This window comes from Chelonoidis abingdonii, chromosome 17 (assembly GCF_003597395.2).
Source record: "Chelonoidis abingdonii isolate Lonesome George chromosome 17, CheloAbing_2.0, whole genome shotgun sequence".
Taxonomy (NCBI): domain Eukaryota; kingdom Metazoa; phylum Chordata; order Testudines; family Testudinidae; genus Chelonoidis; species Chelonoidis abingdonii.
Window position 1 is genome coordinate 2009004 of NC_133785.1, and position 16977 is coordinate 2025980.

Below are 16977 nucleotides of genomic sequence, written 5' to 3' on the forward strand. Positions count from 1 at the left end.
AATACACTGATGCAGCTTTCTCAATCTGAAATGAGAAAAATATCAAAACCAAATAGGATGCCCCTCAAAACTTACTAACAAATAAGGAAGAACAGTTGTAAAGAGTACTGTGTGCGTGCATGTATGTGTATGAGAAAGAGAGATTGTATACATACTCTGAACATAGTGTTTGAAGTCTTGGCAGAAATCACGTCTGATGCTGAATCTGATAATGGACCTCAAAGGGTCAGCAGGGGATTGCATGATTTTCCAGGAAGATACGATTTAGTGTTACATCTTTGCTGTATTTAGAAATAATAGAATAACTGAGTGCATGATACAGACCGGAAAGACTGCATGAGACAGATATTGCGCAAAGAAAAGTGTAGCTGTGGTTTTCTGAATCTAGCTCTGTTAGATTTCAGAAGTTCTCCTGGAGAAGGAACTGCCTTTCCAGACCAGCTACTGAAGGGGAGAAGAGCTTAGAATCTTACAGAAGCCTTCTGTTGCTGTCAGCACCCGTGAGTTTATAGGGGACACAAACTAGAAAATTGTTCAATCTGAACAAAGATGTGATATAACAAAACTACAGTGCATCTCCTTGCAGTTTTGTAGGGAGATGGTATTGGTCGAGGACCATCAACCTGTACATATAAATCAGTGGGAGTTTTGTGAAAAATAAGTGACATGATATAGTCCTGTGAGAATATATTGTATAATCAGAGTCCTTTTTGGAAGAAAAAGAGAGTGCTGCTTAAACTTAGGGCCAGATTTTTAAAACTACTTAGGTACCTAACTCCCATGGAAATCAAAAGTGCTTGTATACTTTTAAAAATCTGCCCTTAATCTCTTAAAATTATTGCTATGTTTTCATTAAAAATATTTATTTCAATTTAATTGGAGATCTAAAGATTTTTCTATTTGATATTTTGATTATAAGCCTTTTGCACTGTTGGTACACAACCTAAATGGAAGAGAGCTCAGAAAACTACTTAGAAAATAGTGAGGTATTAATTTGATGAAAAGAAGTTTTGATACAAAAAGATATGAATAAGTGCTTTGAAAGTGGTAGGATGATTGTGGCATTAGGAGTGCTGATGATTTTGAAATAAAAGCAAATTCAATTATCATGGTTGTAAAGTAATTTCTGAAATTTGTAAAATACATTTTTTTAAAAAGTAATCTCTATTTTATATCTTTCCTTTTATTTTGTGGTTTCATTAACTTGTATTACAATGATTTTGTTTAATTTACCTAAACTGTTAAAGATCAAACACACAACTTAAAAGACCTCTCTATGTATTCAAATATTCCACGCTGTTCTTTATGATTTCATGGGTTATATCTTTGATATTTGCATTTTAGTGCCAATAGTGGTAGACACTAGGAGAAATACCAAACATAAGAAACTGAAATTGTAGGAAGACCAGGTTCTAGGGTACAGCAAAGCCATGAATATTCTTCCTCAATTGTTTCCTGCTCTTAAATTAAGAATGATATTGTGGTTATTGTTCCTACAGATGTAAGGTGATGTCTTAGCTGCAGAATGTGCCAAAACTCAGTATTTATAACACTTACCTTTATTACACAGATTCTTAAAGGTTCATGAAAAAAGCGACAAAGAGTCCTGTGGTACCTTAAAGACTAAAAGACGTATTGGAGCATAAGCTTTCATGGGTGAATACCCACTTCGTCAGATGCATGTAGTGGAAATTTCCAGAGGCATGTATAACTATGCAGGCAAGAATCAGTCTAGAGATAATGAGGTTAGTTCAATCAGGGAGGATGAGGCCCTCTTCTAGCAGTTGAGGTGTGAACACCAAGGGAGGAGAAACTGCTTTTGTAGTTGGCTAGCCATTCACAGTTTTTGTTTAATCCTGAGCTGATGGTGTCAAATTTGAAAATGAACTGAAACTCAGCAATTTCTCTTTGAAGTCTGGTCCTGAAGTTTTTTTGCTGCAGGATGGCTACCTTTAAATCTGCTATTGTGTGGCCAGGGAGGTTGAAGTATTCTCTTACAGATTTTTGTATATTGCCATTCTGATATCTGACTTGTGTCCATTTATCCTTTTACCTAGTCCCTGTCCAGTTTGGCCAGTGTACATAGCAGAAGGGCATTGCTGGCGTATATTACATTGGTGAACGTGCAGGTGAATGAACTGGAGATGTTGTGGCTGATTTGGTTAGGTCCTGTGATGGTGTCATTGGTGTAGATATGTGGGCAGAGTTGGCATCAAGGCTTGTCGCATGGATTGGTTCCTGAGTTAGAGTTACTATGGTGTGGTGTATGGTTGCTGGTGTGAGTATGCTTAAGGTTGGCGGGTTGTCTGTGGGTGAGGACTGGCCTGCCTCCAAAGGCCTGTGAAAGCAAGGGATCATTGTCCAAGATGGGTTGTAGATCACTGATGATGTGTTGGAAAGGTTTTAGCTGAGGACTGTAGGTGATGGCCAGTGGAGTTCTGTTGGTTTCTTTCTTGGGCTTGTCTTACAGCAGGAGGCTTCTGGGTACACTTCTGGCTCTTTTGATTTGTTTCTTTATTTCCTCATGTGGGTATCATATTTGAGAATGCTTGGTGAAGATCTTGTAGGTGTTGGTCTCTGTCTGAGGGGTTGTAGCAAATGTGGTTGTATCCCAGCGCTTGGCTGCAGATGATGGATTGTGTGGTGTGTCCAGGATGGAAGCTGGAGGCATGAAGGTAGGCATAGCAGTCGGTGGGTTTTCCTGGACAACATACCTGTTTACATTGAGTGTCTGGAATGTCATCTTTCATAACCTTAAGGGCTGGCAACCTTTTTAAATAAAAGCTTAAATTCTTCAGAAATTAGGTGACTTTGGCTCCTATTTTCAGCAGGGTAGGATGACCATTTTCTAGTATTGTATGCATTTTTCAGGGCCTCTTTATAATGGGAAAAAACTACAAAAATAGTAATAAATTGATACGCCTAGAAATGCTGTAAAAGCAGAAGAAAGAAAATTAGGTCATAAAAGTACAATTTAGATGGGATCCAGATGGGTGTAGGGACTTAGAAAAACCCACAATGCATCTGAAAATAGTGACTACTGTGGAGGTGATATAAATGTGACAACTGCTCATAGGTAGAGCTAGCTGAAATTTTTCGCACAAAACATTTTCCATTCAGAAAGTGTTGATTTTGACAATTTTCTGATTTTTCCAATCAGGAAAATGAAAATGAGTATTTTTATTTCAAGTCAATATTTAAAAACAAAATTATGTTTTTAATTTCAATATTTACAATTCTAAACTGCTTGGAATTTTTAATTTGATACTTTCACTTTCCATTACGCTTTGTAATGGAAGCTAATTTGGAAATGTCAAAACTCCTTACAGCAGAAGGAAAATTCTGTTTCTTGATCAACTCTAGTCATAGGCAGTTAATGTTGCACAGTAGTTAGAAAGAACTGGGGGTGTGGGATAGCTGACTGCATTTAAAGTTTGTGTGCAATGTTGTTGTAGCCATGTTCATCCCAGGATATTAGAGACAAGGTGGGTGAGGTAGTATTACCACACCCACTTTGTTTCAGCATTTAAAAGGACACTATCAATTTTAAAATTTCACTTCTGCCTATAAATATTTTACACGCTCTTGTTACAAATATACCCTAAAATTACAATAAGTGAAAGAGATTAGAGGAATAAAAGATTTTTTTTTCAGTTTGTTTACATTGTGCATTTGATAACAGTTTAGCGTATAATCATTTTCACTTTTAACTCTGTATATTCTGCCATCAGTTTCCCTTCTTCTTGATGTGGGGCTTTCGGGTTAAAACAAAGGAAAGATGTAAAAATAAGATGGTATGAGTGTAAAACCACAGACACTGGCAGAGGAGGGTCAAGGGGTGGCATAGTACTTTATTTTTTGGTCTAGATTAGATTGCAGGTTGGTATCCAACAGCAGGTTAAAGAGATGTCAGTTTTAAAAATTGATTGTTACAAGTACATTTCTTCACTTATGCTATAAATAATACCATGAGTGCAAATGAAAGCCCATTAAAAATCAAATTTACTTGTCATTATTTGAGCTCTTAGTTGAGAATATGCATTTCCTTCAGCTTGGAATATGAAAGTTAATAAAGTCAGATCTACATTTCTTTTCTTCTAAACATTGCTTCACTTTGAGGTTCTTAGTGCTGTAAACTTTGTTTCAGACTCGCTGGGGGGATGTTTATTTGCTTATTAAGCATTGTTTTCAGGGAGATTAGTGTAAAATTCTGAAAACATTAGTGTTTTGCTTTTTTGAACGTTCATTTTTACAAAATGTTATCTTTGTGCCAAATAAAAGTGGATAACACCTTCTAAAATGTAAACATCCCTGGTTGTACTGGGTTAGTCCAATTTGGTAAGTCTTCTATTATAGCAATAAGCAAAATATTTTTCAGAACAGACTGTTTTATTCACAAAAGAATGAAGGGTGGATACCAAGCTTTTTTTTTTTTCCAGACTGGCTATTTGGAGGTTTTCCTAAATTAATTTCACTCATTTAAGACAAAATGCTGAAATACATTAATCCGAGATGGGGAATGTTTATTCCGCACCCAAATCAAATGTGTTTCAGAAATGGCTTTCGAGCAACACTTCACAGCTATGCTGATTATCAGGGTGGCCGAAATCTTTGAAGTGAGGTTGAGCAGGGCACTTCAGGTGCCTCAGGACTGTTGTGAGTTACAGGCTGGCTCTTTGCTTGCCTGACGATTTTAGCTCTTCCTCCCCCTTCCTTGCTGGCACGGGCACCCATCCCTTGAATTTTCTTTGCGTCGGACCCATCTCCATCTGACTCTGTCAGATTCACTCATAGTAACAGCAAACGCAAATGGAAGAAATGAGCCTGCTACTCGCATGAGTGCTAAGCTGTGAACACCTAAAGGCGAGTTTCAGTAAGTTGGGCCGGCCCTACCTAAAATGGCGACCTGGCGAGGCGGAGGTGGAGCTCGGCCAGGGGGCGGAGCAGGGGGCGGATGATGGCGGACCCGGTCTGGGGTCGCTGCGTAGCGGGTGATGGGGGCGGAACGAATGAGGGGGGCGGAAGGAGGCTGGGGAGGAGCTGGGAGGGAGGCGGGGCAGAGGATGGGGCGGACGGGGGTTGGGGGAGGAGCTGGGCGGGAGGCGGAGCGGAGGATGGTGGCCGAGGGGCGCTGGGGGAGGAGCTGGCGGACTCGGAGGTGGAGCGGGCGGAGGGGCAGGCGGCGCGGGGGATGGCGGCGGACCGCGGCTGAGGTGATCAGGGCTGGGGGGCGGAGTCGGTCTGTTGGGTGTCTGTTATTCTGACACTTTGTAGCGCGAGCCCCCACCTCAGTGCACGGTGCCCTGGATGGTTGCCCAGCCCCCACATAAGGCCGGCCCTGGCTTCTGGGCCACGTGTGGTTTCTGGGGTGTGCTTTGGCCACCCTTGAATCTGGTGTCTATTAGATTTAGTTAGACCAGTTTTGTCATTGCTTCTCTCTGGCACGGAATTAGCATGTTGAAGAAAAAAATGTTCCCGAAGAAGCGAGAACTTAATTTGCAGAAGGGGTGTGTGTGTGTATACACGCACATCCTTCTTCCGCAAAGTAAGTTCTCGCTTCTTATAAAGAGAGAGGGCTTGGCTAGTATACTAAAGATTTTGACATTTTGTTTGTAAGTGGCATCTGTAGGCTTTAAAAAACAAAACACTGTTAAACCTCCAAAAGCCAAAGCCAGCCTAATAAGCTCAGTAAGTAGCTATCAGGAATGACTTTTCTCACAGAACTACTGTCTGTTTTTAACAGCTTTAATTGAATAAAACAATGGCAACTGCTGATAGCGAGACACACAATCCCCTGGAACCTAGAATCCCAAAGCTACAGTTTGTTCCCTTCACCAGTGCCTTGGATGCGGGATTCTGGCATGAGCTGACGCAGAAGAAACTTAATGAGTATAGATTAGATGAGACTCCAAAAGGTATCAAAGGCTACTACTATAACGGTAGGTAGAAACTGAACTTTTATTAGGCATACTAGATTTTCTCCTCTTATCTTTTGTTTAATTATATTTCTGTTATAAGAATTTGTACTACATGTACAAAATATTCCACAGTCATAATAAGGGATAGAAAAAAGATCACATGAGTTGTATATGGATATATAATCTGTGACTATATGAAAAACTAGAGATTCTTATCCTATTCACATTTATTTCAATGGTAACAGGATTGGACCCTTGATTCAGGAAACTATATGTGGCCTGTTGTTTTTATTGTGACATAGTTGCTGCTGCTGTTATTTAAAAGAAACTTTGTTTTTGTTCAGGTGATCCTTTTGGTCTACCAGCTCGTTTAACATTGGAGTTTAGTGCCTTTGATATGTAAGTATCGTATGTGATTCTGAAGTTTAAAAAAATGTTGGATAACAATATAGTTACACCTAAGTGAGAAATCATTTATGATTATGTTTGGTGTGCATCTTCTAAGAGTATTAGCAGAATTTTAATGAGGCTTTATCCACATTTTGATATCGCAATGTGATTTTCATAATTGTCCTCCCTAATTACTTTGAAAAGTTTTTCCTTTCACTCTGTTTTGCATTCCTGTGCTTTTAAACAGTTTTCTAGATAATGGCAGTGAAGAGAAGAATCTATCTACTACAGATGATAGGTTTCAGAGAGGTAGCCATGTTAGTCTGTATCAGCAAAAACAACCAGGCGTCCTTGTGGTACCTTAGAAACTAACAAATTTATTTGGTCATAAGTTTTAAGGGATAGAGCTACCACTGGAATTATTTGCCTGCAGGAGATTGTAAATGTCACATTGAAACCTAAGAAAATCATCTCAGAAAACACCGTTTAACATCGGGAACTGAAGAAAATTGTGAAAACATTTTTTTAAATTTAACTTGATATCAGGGCTATTTTAATAGTATTTTTATGGCAATATTATGACAACCAAGTGTTCACTTATGCAGTGAGAAATAATTCCGCTGTGGGAATTACTGCGTGGAATTCAGACTACTTGATCAAAATGGTCTCGACTGACTTTAAATTTTGTGGAAGTTGCATGTCCTGTATATGTATAATGTACCTTTTCTGATAATCATTAAGGCCTTGGTCCTGCAAACACTGTAGTCTCGTGGAACTCATTGAACTACTCACATCCATTGAATAAAGTAAATATATTAAGTATTTGCAGTATTTTGGCCTAATTTACTAAACTACATATTCTACCAGTAAAGAAATGGAATAAAACATATTAATATCTGTAAGGAGCACTGTCTAGTTAATGTTGCTATAAGTAACAAAACTTTTGGATTTTCTGACTTTAACTGTTCAACATTAGTAATGTGTTTTATATTCACTTTGGGATGTCTTTGTTTTTAACTTACCACTTTTAACTGAATCACTTTTTTTTATTTAAAAGAAAAAAATTGATTTTTTAAAAAAGTTGTATTTGTCTCAGAGATTCCCTAAGAGACTATGATTTTCAGTGCAGAGTGCTCATGAAAAATTTACTTTATGATGTGACGTTTGAACCTCCCTGCACCTTCTAGAGACTATAAGTGATTAACTGCAAGGATGTGGAAAATGCAGTAGGCATGGAATGTCTTACAGGCTTTTATGAATAAAAGTAGTAATTTTATTTAAGAAGACCATCAGTGAGCAATACATTTAAGCAGGTGCTTAAGCTGATTCCCATTTGATAAAGCAGTAAAGCATGTGCTTTGCTGAATCAGGGGCAAAGCATCTCCACTTCTATTAGGGGTCTGAAGTACAGCACAAAAACTTCTAAATTAAATTTAAACACTGTAAACACTTAATGGAATATTTGGGGAAAACCTAGATGACTCAGCAGTAGTTATACATAAAAACACCTCCTTAAAGACAGAATTCTCATACGCTTTTGAACAGTTGGAAGGATGCCACTGAGGCAGGGGAAACTCTACACACAAGACTGGCTATCTTCATAATCTTTGTTAGAAGCATAAAACTAAATCTTTTCCAGCTCTTTCCTGTCTCCAATACCACAGCGGCATTTGTCACTGTGTCATGAGGTGTGCTCTGGATTTCTAAGCCTTCAGTTGATCAAATCATCCTAATAATTATTGAGTTACTTGTCAGATTTGTCCATGAACACAAGCACATTTTTATAACTACCTGCAAGCATTCTGAGTGGGACTGTCCTTGAGTCTCCTTCTGCGTCATTGTGATGTATATAGTCACCACTCTGCTTGGAAAACAGCATCATTGGGTCTTAATGTGAGAGTTCCCATTGGTTACTGTTAATGAAAGTTCTGGAAAAAATGCTAGTGTGTGGTTCCAAGAGTGTCCTTGTTTCCTGTCTAGGAATGCTGCCACCCCGGCACATTGCTGTCCTGCTGTCGGAACATTATATAACACCAACACTTTTGAGTCTTTCAAATCCTGTGATAAGAAGTCACTTTTGGAAAAAGCAGCAAATGAGGTAAGGTTAACAATTAAATACATTTACAAAGAAAACAGGATTTGGGGAAAGCTAGTGAATACTTTGCAGTTAGTCTCTCCATTGCTTGGGACTCAATCATCCCCCACTGACCCATCTAACCCCGACTTTGGGATACAGTTGCTTTTGGAGGAGGTAGTTTGGTATCTTCTGCTTGCTTCTGATCACCTCTGGACAGCAGCAGTTAGATGATGATGCTCAGTAGCCTCCATGCTGAGTCCTGCCTCTCATCTATTTAATCTTAGCAGCACTCTTGGACTTACTCAGTTACTTGAATTCCAGGGAGCATTGCTTTTGTGAAATCCAGAAATGACCTTCTGCTTGCTTTGGGGATTCACATTATCACAGTGCACTCTGGGGCATAAGTAATGGCATGAAGACTGAGGAGATGCAACAGCAAAGAGGTTACTCAATCTGACCTTCAGCTGGTTCCACTGTAGGGGAGGAGGTACAGTTGTCTGCTCTTTGAAGAGAACTCATACAAGAAGTTACTAAATAAAGTGAGTGGCTGAGAGAGACTTACTTAAAAAGTTTTTTTGTTTGAATGTACTTATTATGCTCATCGCTAGATTCCGTAATTAGATTGCCTTAGGTCAGAATAATAGAGTTTTCACCCATCTTCTCTTTTGAAGTCATTAATTATTTTCCCTCTTGTTGTGACCTACTGCTCCTTTACTATGTGATGATTATGATGCAGTAATCTTGATGATGCCTCTTAAAGAGAAGTAGAGAAGTCAAAAAATGTAACCTATCCTAGACTTTTTCTTTGTGTGTGTGTCTCTCTCTCGTACGTGCATATGACATCTGCAGAGGAAGATGCTATAGTTGTAGGTCCATAAACCATTTCAGGGCCTCCTCTATGACTTGTGGATATCATTCAGTTCACCTCTGAATCCATATTTGAGGGACTCCATTATGATGTGTTTGATGGTTTGGATGTTCTCACTGCAGTCGCACAAAGGGGAGTCTTTGATTTTCCACTTGTGCATCAGGTAGCCTCATTTTCCATGGTTTGTTCGGATGCGTTTCAGTGTGGTCCAAAGTCTGTGTGGCAGGTCGAAACTGGGAAGGTTGCTAGTTGGGTCAATAATAATGTGCAAATTACCCAAGAGGAACTCTTGAAGGGCTGACTGCAGCCTCCTTTCCTCTACCTCCACTTCTTTGCTTTTTCCTCCTGGATTCAGAGACATGAGGTGATCACGTGTGGTCCATAGTGGTTTTTGCAATTTCAGGCATGGTTGGGTATGTTAACCGTAACCTGATGGATAGGAAGTTCGGGGGAGCCTTTGGCAGGTTTAAGTTTTTGTTCTATGGCTATATCTCAATGGATAACTGGAGGTTCAATGTTTGCTAATATAGAAAGCCACAGTAGATTTTTCTTAGTGACCCCTTGATACTGAAAATCCTGTCAGCCTCCAAACAAGGGCTGCAATACTGTTTATAATTGCAACTCTTTGTCCCACAAACACCATATTCAGCAGACTGTTGTAGCCTTCTATTTTATTTAAAGTGAATTTAGTAATGTATTATATCTCTGTGGATTTGGCTCTAGTCGCTAAAGTTTCAAGCTCAACAGAATGAAAGTCACCTCTGCTTCTTGTTTCTGATTCAGAGCTTCTAGGAACACGTGAAGACCAAGGAAATAACACATACAGTCACAAGTAAAACGTCTGTTCTGTCTTATATGTTTTATTAAAGTCACAAGTAAAGTTATGATTATCCAGGCATATATAATCTTACAAACAATCATGCACAAGTAACAAATATAGTCATACTCACATACTCGAAGATAATTTTAGAGTCTGATGGATTCCTCACCAATTGATAATCAATGTAGGAATGTTTCCTGCTGGAGTTTTCACGCAGGTAACTCATTTTATTGAATGAGGGAGCCCTCTTTTATCATGTGAATCTGACTATATCTAACACTCTGTGCATGTGTTTTCAGGTGTGAACCCTCTTTTCCCTTATCTGTATTGTGCCCCCAAGAATATTGGAGTGCCCCATTTTTCATAGGTTTTAGTTCCTTTTATTCTTCTTAGATTCTGTGCACCTATACCCTGTGATCAGGACACTTGTTGGAAAAATGTTACAGTAAGGTATCTCTTGATTTTGAACAGTACATCAAGGTCAATTTTTTGTCAACATCACCTGTTGACACATCTTTCTTGTGATCTTGTGGCATAGGGTCACTCTTTGGTCACTTATGTCAAGCATTCTTAAGCTTATGGCCTAGTATTGCTATGGTGACATCTTACAGGGCTCAGCATGTAGGCCTTTCGTTTCAGTTCTGCTTTACTTAGAAACCTAATGCATACTTTTCACTACTAAATACTTCTCAGTCTCATATGAACCTACAATTTAAATCTATTTGGCATACCATGATTGTATATAGACATCTTATATGAGTTAATCATAACATCACACAATATACAATAAATGAACGCAAAAATGAACTAATTGGCTACATTTGGATTTGTTTCTAACTGTGCACAGCATGCCACCTGTCTGCACTTCTAGACTTTTTCATACTTGTGATCCTGCCGTTGGGATTTTTGTCAGTTTCAGTACCCTACATATCGCAAGGATGAGAGATCTAGAAGGACAAATCAGTCCAGTGCTGCTGTATTGGTTATGGTTCATCCATGTGAGGGGCTGTTGCTGTAGGAAAAAACATATTAATTATCATTTTTATGTGTAACTTTGTAAAACCTTCAAAATTTAAGCCTAGATGTCTGCTAGTATAGATTGTGTCTGTCATATGGGAGATGTAGTTCTGGACGAGCTCTGTGCTTCTGATCCTTACCTGGCAGAATGAAATTGAAATGTAAAGCCTATAATAGTAGAACTGTCATTTTTGTAATTCCCAAGACCCCAGGACAAACCAAAGCTTTGTTGAAATAAATGCTCACCCATAAGCAGGTATTAGAGCATGGGCTGAATTAAGTAGGGCAAAATCATACCTGAATTACTGAGAATATTACTTAATCCTGCCTTGACACAAGGAGATGGAGTAGATGACCTCTTGAAATCCCTTCTAGCCCTACATGTCTTGTCTATGATTAGTTTGAGCTTTTAACATATATGGAAGAAGGAAAGATGAATGAACCTCTCCATATGCTTTTTAAAATTTGATTTATTTTATTTATTTATATATTTTGTCCACTGACAGATATGGGAGACAATAAAATCGGGGACTGCCCTTGAAAACCCCATGCTCTTGAACAAATTCCTGCTTCTCACTTTTGCAGTAAGTAATGCATTTTATTCCATACTCTGAATAGTGAAACAAAAATAATGATGAAACACGTCAGTGAAAAATAGTAATATAACTACTGTAGTTACCAGACTGCATTTCGTACATGCATGTGCTTCTCTAGAAATATAAAGGTTCTTGGATTCCATATATAAAAATAAATAATGGCAACTAGACTCTTAGGTCAAGTGAGGACAGTAAAAGTCAAGACTGATCAAAGAACCTGCAGGCTTGATTCACTTATTCCCTGAGCAATACATTTGCTGAAGAAATGGGAAGGTGAGAATAAGTGCTAAAAGAATATTGCTCAACTCTTTCATCATAGGGGTACAAACACTCCTATCACAGTATAGCTCATTCAGTCACAGGCGCCAACTTTCCAAACTTCTGGGGGGTGCTCGACTCCCAGCTCTGACCCAGGACCTGCCCCCACTCCAGCTCTTCCCCCAAGGTCCCACTCCCACCCTGCCTCTTTATGCTCCTGTTCCACCCCCTCCCCTGAGTGTACCGCATCCTCTCTTCTCCCCATGCCTTCTGCGTGCCGTGAAACAGCTGTTAGCGGCGAGAGGGGTGTGTGGGGAGGGAGGGGAAGGCACTGTTCTGCAGGCCTCTCTGATGGGCAGGAGCCGCTGGGGGAGGTGGTGGTGGGGGAGCTGATGGGACTACCAGTGGGTGCTCAGCACCCACCATTTTTTCCCCATGGGTGCTCCAGCCCCAGAGCACCTGTGGAGTTGGTGCCTATGCATTTAGTTGAATAGTGCCTAACAACAGTTTATATTCTTATTTTGCCTTTCAATCCAAAGTGATTCACAACCCACCTACAAGCACAAACAGTGAAGGTTTCATTAGAACACCCCAAGCTCCCACCGTAGCCTGCAATACTGCAAAAATACATAATACTCCAACAAATAATGAAAAGCAATACCCACCCTAACTTCATCCAACATGCACTTGTAAAACCTTAATGGCCATCTCCTACTCTCTTGCATCAACAGTTGGACATGTATGACTGTCCCACAGTCCATTAATTTAGAAAGATCTTCTGATTCAACATTGTTCAGGTCCAACAAGTTAAAAGTTTTAACAAACTGGCCTGGACAACACATACTAAAGAATTACACACACTACACCTTAGACTACTTGATTTTATATTTAAAAGGCTTTTGGGAAAAAAGGTAGGGCAGTCCAGAATTTTTTTTTATACCATGGTGGTTTTTGGAATAGATTTAACTAAACTCTGGATGATTTTTCCCTTCTCTCCTCTCACCACTCTTACTTTCAGAGTACCACAAAACGTTAATTTACCAGCTACACTAAGCATTTCAAATTAATTCTACAATTCAAAACACACAATTTTTAAATAACGTTGTCGTTGCTGCCAAATTTAAAATTCTGGCACAACCTTAACTATGGTGTAACTTTTGTGACACCACAGTGCAGAACTGAAATGTAGCCACTGCTGGGGTCAAAAGCAGCTGTTTGATACACAGTACACTGCACAGTAATGGAAAATGTTGATTAAGAGCAGCAGGCCAAAACTCTACACCTAAATCAATAAACGGGAAATCATTCTTGTTGTCCATTCAAAGCAGACAGAACCTTTTTGCAAACTGGACCAGAATTTACACAAAGTAAGTTTCATGGTACTCCATTTACCTACCTTTGAAGGGTGAGTTGATCTGATGGAAATTGAATGTTTCATTGTAAGTATCCTATGTGTTGCAGTGTTTAGATGACTAAACTAAGCCTCCTTCACTAAGTTGAGTACAAATGTTTGTCTTCTGAGGTAGAAGAAAATGAGAAAAAATGGTTGTAATTATAAATGTAGGTTGATGTTTTCAAAGCTAACTAAGTCTTAGCCATGCAACTCCCATTCAGGTTAGTGGGAGCTGTGTTCCTAAATCCTCTAGTCTGCTGTGAAAGTCTCCACCAAGTATTTCTAACAGTTCCAGTTAGCCCTATATGTCAGGGTTAAGTTTACTGCTTGCTGCACCTTCTCCTTGCCTTTTATCTGCTTTCTCTCATGTAACTAACTAAGCATGTGCAAATACACCACTCCTGAAATCATATACATATGCACTGAATTTAAATGACAGATATAGTCCTACTGAAGTTAGATCTTTGTGCATGTTTTTGCAAGATTAGGGCCATAGTTTCCTTTATTTTATAACTATTAAAAATTTGTAGGTGTGTTTCTCAAATTACAAGTACATACATATCTGATTGCCTGTGTTTCATTGGTCTTCAAGGAACTTTCTTCACTATAGCTTAAAAATAGAAGTGTTGTAATGTTTAATTTTTAAGTCTGATACTTTTATCTTCCATATATTTGGCATAGTTCAAAAAGAGATTATTTTATGTTAGAACCTTTCCTCATATGAAAAAAATATTCAAAATACTGACATCAATTAAATGTGATGAGACGTTCATGTATTAAACTGTTCCTTCTCATGAAAAGATTACAAATTCCCAATATAAAAGCTGAATTTGTGTGTTTAATCAAGGTTCCATATACTTTTTATATGTATGTGTGTGAGAGAGAATGGATCTGTGTGGGGGTATCTCTGTATCAATATATAATAATCTCTTATTTTACTGTAGATGCCACTGAATAGATTACAGAAAACCATGACCTTTTTAATATTTGATCGTTTAAAGATCAGGTCAAATTAAAACACTGCAGAGATAATGATCTCATAAATGGTGCTTGCTTTCACTTAATGCCTGTCTGTGCTATAAGGGAATATTTAAATAAAGAAAAGTTCACCATGTTTATTCATGACAACTGTTTGTACAGAGTTGTCACTTCTGACAGCCATAGGGATAAAAAATGAAGGCATGCAGACTCAGATGTTTTGGTTATGTAAAGCGCAGTCCTGGCAACTATGTCGGTAAGAGAGACCAACAGATCAAGATGGAAGGAAAAAGACAGAGAAGCCAATCCAAGAAAAAGTAGTGGGATATCATGAAGGAAGACATGTAAGCATGTGGTGTGATAAAGTATATGGCACTGAACAGCGCACTTTGGTGGGGCAAGGCTTGTTGAGTGGACCCCAGTTGATGGGATTAATATGAAGGAGAGAGAAAAGTTAAGAGGTAAATCTAGGGTGATTTCTCACTGGGCTGTTCTCCACATTGGTCACACATTTGTGGTGACCATTTTAAAAGCTTTCATCCATCTGGTCTGTTTAAATAACAAAAAAAAATTATACCACATTATCATACATATAGTTATTTTAAACTCTAGCTTTGTTCAAAAATAGAAGCAACAGATGAGTACATCACCATAAAAGACAGTTGGTGACCTATAAGAATACGTAAAACTGATTTGTGCAGCTTTATAGTTTAACTGCATTATGGTGCTGTCCAATAAAATTGGTTTAAAAGTAGAAGTGCAGTAAGTTATGTCTAGTGCAGGGATTCTAAAATATTTTATGGTGTCTCTCTTGGATACAACCTCTCCTTCCATTCTTGATTGTATGGAAATCCTTACACTACATATGTCTGGCAATTGTAGCAATTGTTTACATTGAAAAGTAATCTTAGGATGTTATTTCTTATATGTCTGGCTGTATTTTAATGCAATTTAGTAACTAGAAAAAAAGAGAGAGAGACAGCCTCATGTGACCAACCATCTATCCATAGATCACCAGAAACTGCTTCACAAACTTGCAGCAGTCCATGGAACACAGATTGGGAACCTCTGATGCAGTGGCTCTCAACCAGTGGCCCATGGGCTGCATCTGGCCCAGTTAGCACACTGTTGTGGCCCAGCTCAGCTGTGTGCTAAAGGCTGACCTGAGTGGCAAGGTCCAGGTTCTTGACTGCTTGGCACGGTGGTGTCCAGGCTGCCATGGCGGGGTTGGGACTGCTGGCCCACCCTGTGTGGTGTGCGTCTCAGGCCTTATTGCAAAATTCCAGAAGGCCCCTTGGGGTCTGAGGCTGCATTGCTATATTTGCCAAGAAATTAAAAAAAATATATTTAATAATAAAAAATGGAATTAACTCAGTTTCCTATTGTGTAATTCTTTGACACAGCTCTCATGGTCTCCTAGTCTGCAAAATACTTACACACGTTCTTAAGTTTACTCCAATGGGACTGCTCACATGAGCAAAGTTAAATACCTGCTTAAGTGTTTGCAGGATCATGGCCATAGCTGTAATTGGAAGTACTATAATCACTCAGCTTTTAAGTGGCTAGTTGGGTTAGTAATTATTTGTCTTCTAACATGTGCATATATATTTTTTTTCCTCTAGGATTTAAAAAAGTATCGCTTCTATTACTGGTTTTGCTACCCTGCTCTCTGCTTCTCTGATGGCATACCTATTGTTCAGCAGGCAGTCTGCCTAGGTGAAAGGTTCTCTCCAACCCAGGTACTCAAACACCAACTGTCAAATCTTTAGTACAGATCATTCTTTCTTGTTGCCTGTAAAATTGCATATTTTGTCCTTGAACTTGCTGAGTTTTGACTAGTGTAGCTAGTTTATTTGAGTTACTGATTTTATACTTTTTATTTCATTTTAACTTTATAAAATTCTCATTTTGATGTTTTATTGCCTCTTTTGCAACAATCCAGTTAGCCGAAGAGGTTGAGTATAAATCATTACTGGATTCATGGTAGCATCTTTGGGCAGAATATTCAATGTACAAAAGATTTTTAAGCATTTCAGAGGCAGCGTGGTCTGGGAGAGTAGGTTGTTAATAGAGCTGATCAGGAAATAGTTTTCCCATCTTATGAGAATTTTTGAGATTCTGAAAAAGTTCCCCACCCCCTACTAGGGGGGGGAAAAAGTCAAATTTTTCACAAGCTACAAATACAAAAATTTATTAGATCAAGTCAGTTGAAACATGTTGATGATTTTGAAGTATTTTGTTTCAATTTTGACCATTTTTAAATGTTTTTGTACTTTTTTACTGCAAATTAATATAAAATTCTAAACAAGAAGTTGTTCAGAATCAAAAAATGGTTTTGAAAATGTCAAAATGGCAATTTAAGAAAAATCAAATTTTTTTTTAATAGTTCATTAAAACCGATGTTTTTCCACAGTGGTTTTGGTTTATACAGATTTAACATTTTCCAATGAAAAAATGTTTCATCAAAAAATTCCCAACTAGCTCTAGTTGTTAGCCTGGTGGGAATATTGAGCCTGGGGAGGGGCTTAGTCAGCCTTGGGAGAAATTTATCCCGCTCTCTCACCCTTTTGTGTCTCTTGTTTATTCAAAGTATTAACTCTTCAGGGCAGTAAATGTTTCTTGTATTTGCACGCTACCTAGCACAATGGGGCATTTCTGGGTA

At 38.6% G+C, this 16977-nt stretch overlaps 1 protein-coding gene across 9 annotated transcripts in view; it reads left to right on the forward strand.

Annotated features, from left to right (window-relative positions):
• The first annotated feature begins 429 nt into the window (after positions 1–429).
• ATG7 (autophagy related 7) overlaps positions 430–16977 on the forward strand; it is a 300945-nt gene continuing 284397 nt past the window's right edge. For 5 of the 9 annotated variants that reach the window (XR_012657136.1, XR_012657135.1, XR_012657139.1 and 2 more), the window contains exons 1-6: positions 5127–5213; positions 5744–5939; positions 6263–6317; positions 8289–8406; positions 11597–11674; positions 15938–16054. Coding sequence is in view for 3 of the 9 variants with exons in the window: in XM_032773131.1 (XP_032629022.1) it covers positions 5762–5939; positions 6263–6317; positions 8289–8406; positions 11597–11674; positions 15938–16054 (546 nt within the window). In the remaining 6 variants the exon portion in view is untranslated. Of the gene's footprint in view, positions 501–4952; positions 4977–5112; positions 5214–5743; positions 5940–6262; positions 6318–8288; positions 8407–11596; positions 11675–15937; positions 16055–16977 lie in introns of those variants that run through there. The other 4 variants (XR_012657137.1, XR_012657138.1, XM_032773136.2 and 1 more) reach the window with 4 other exon arrangements.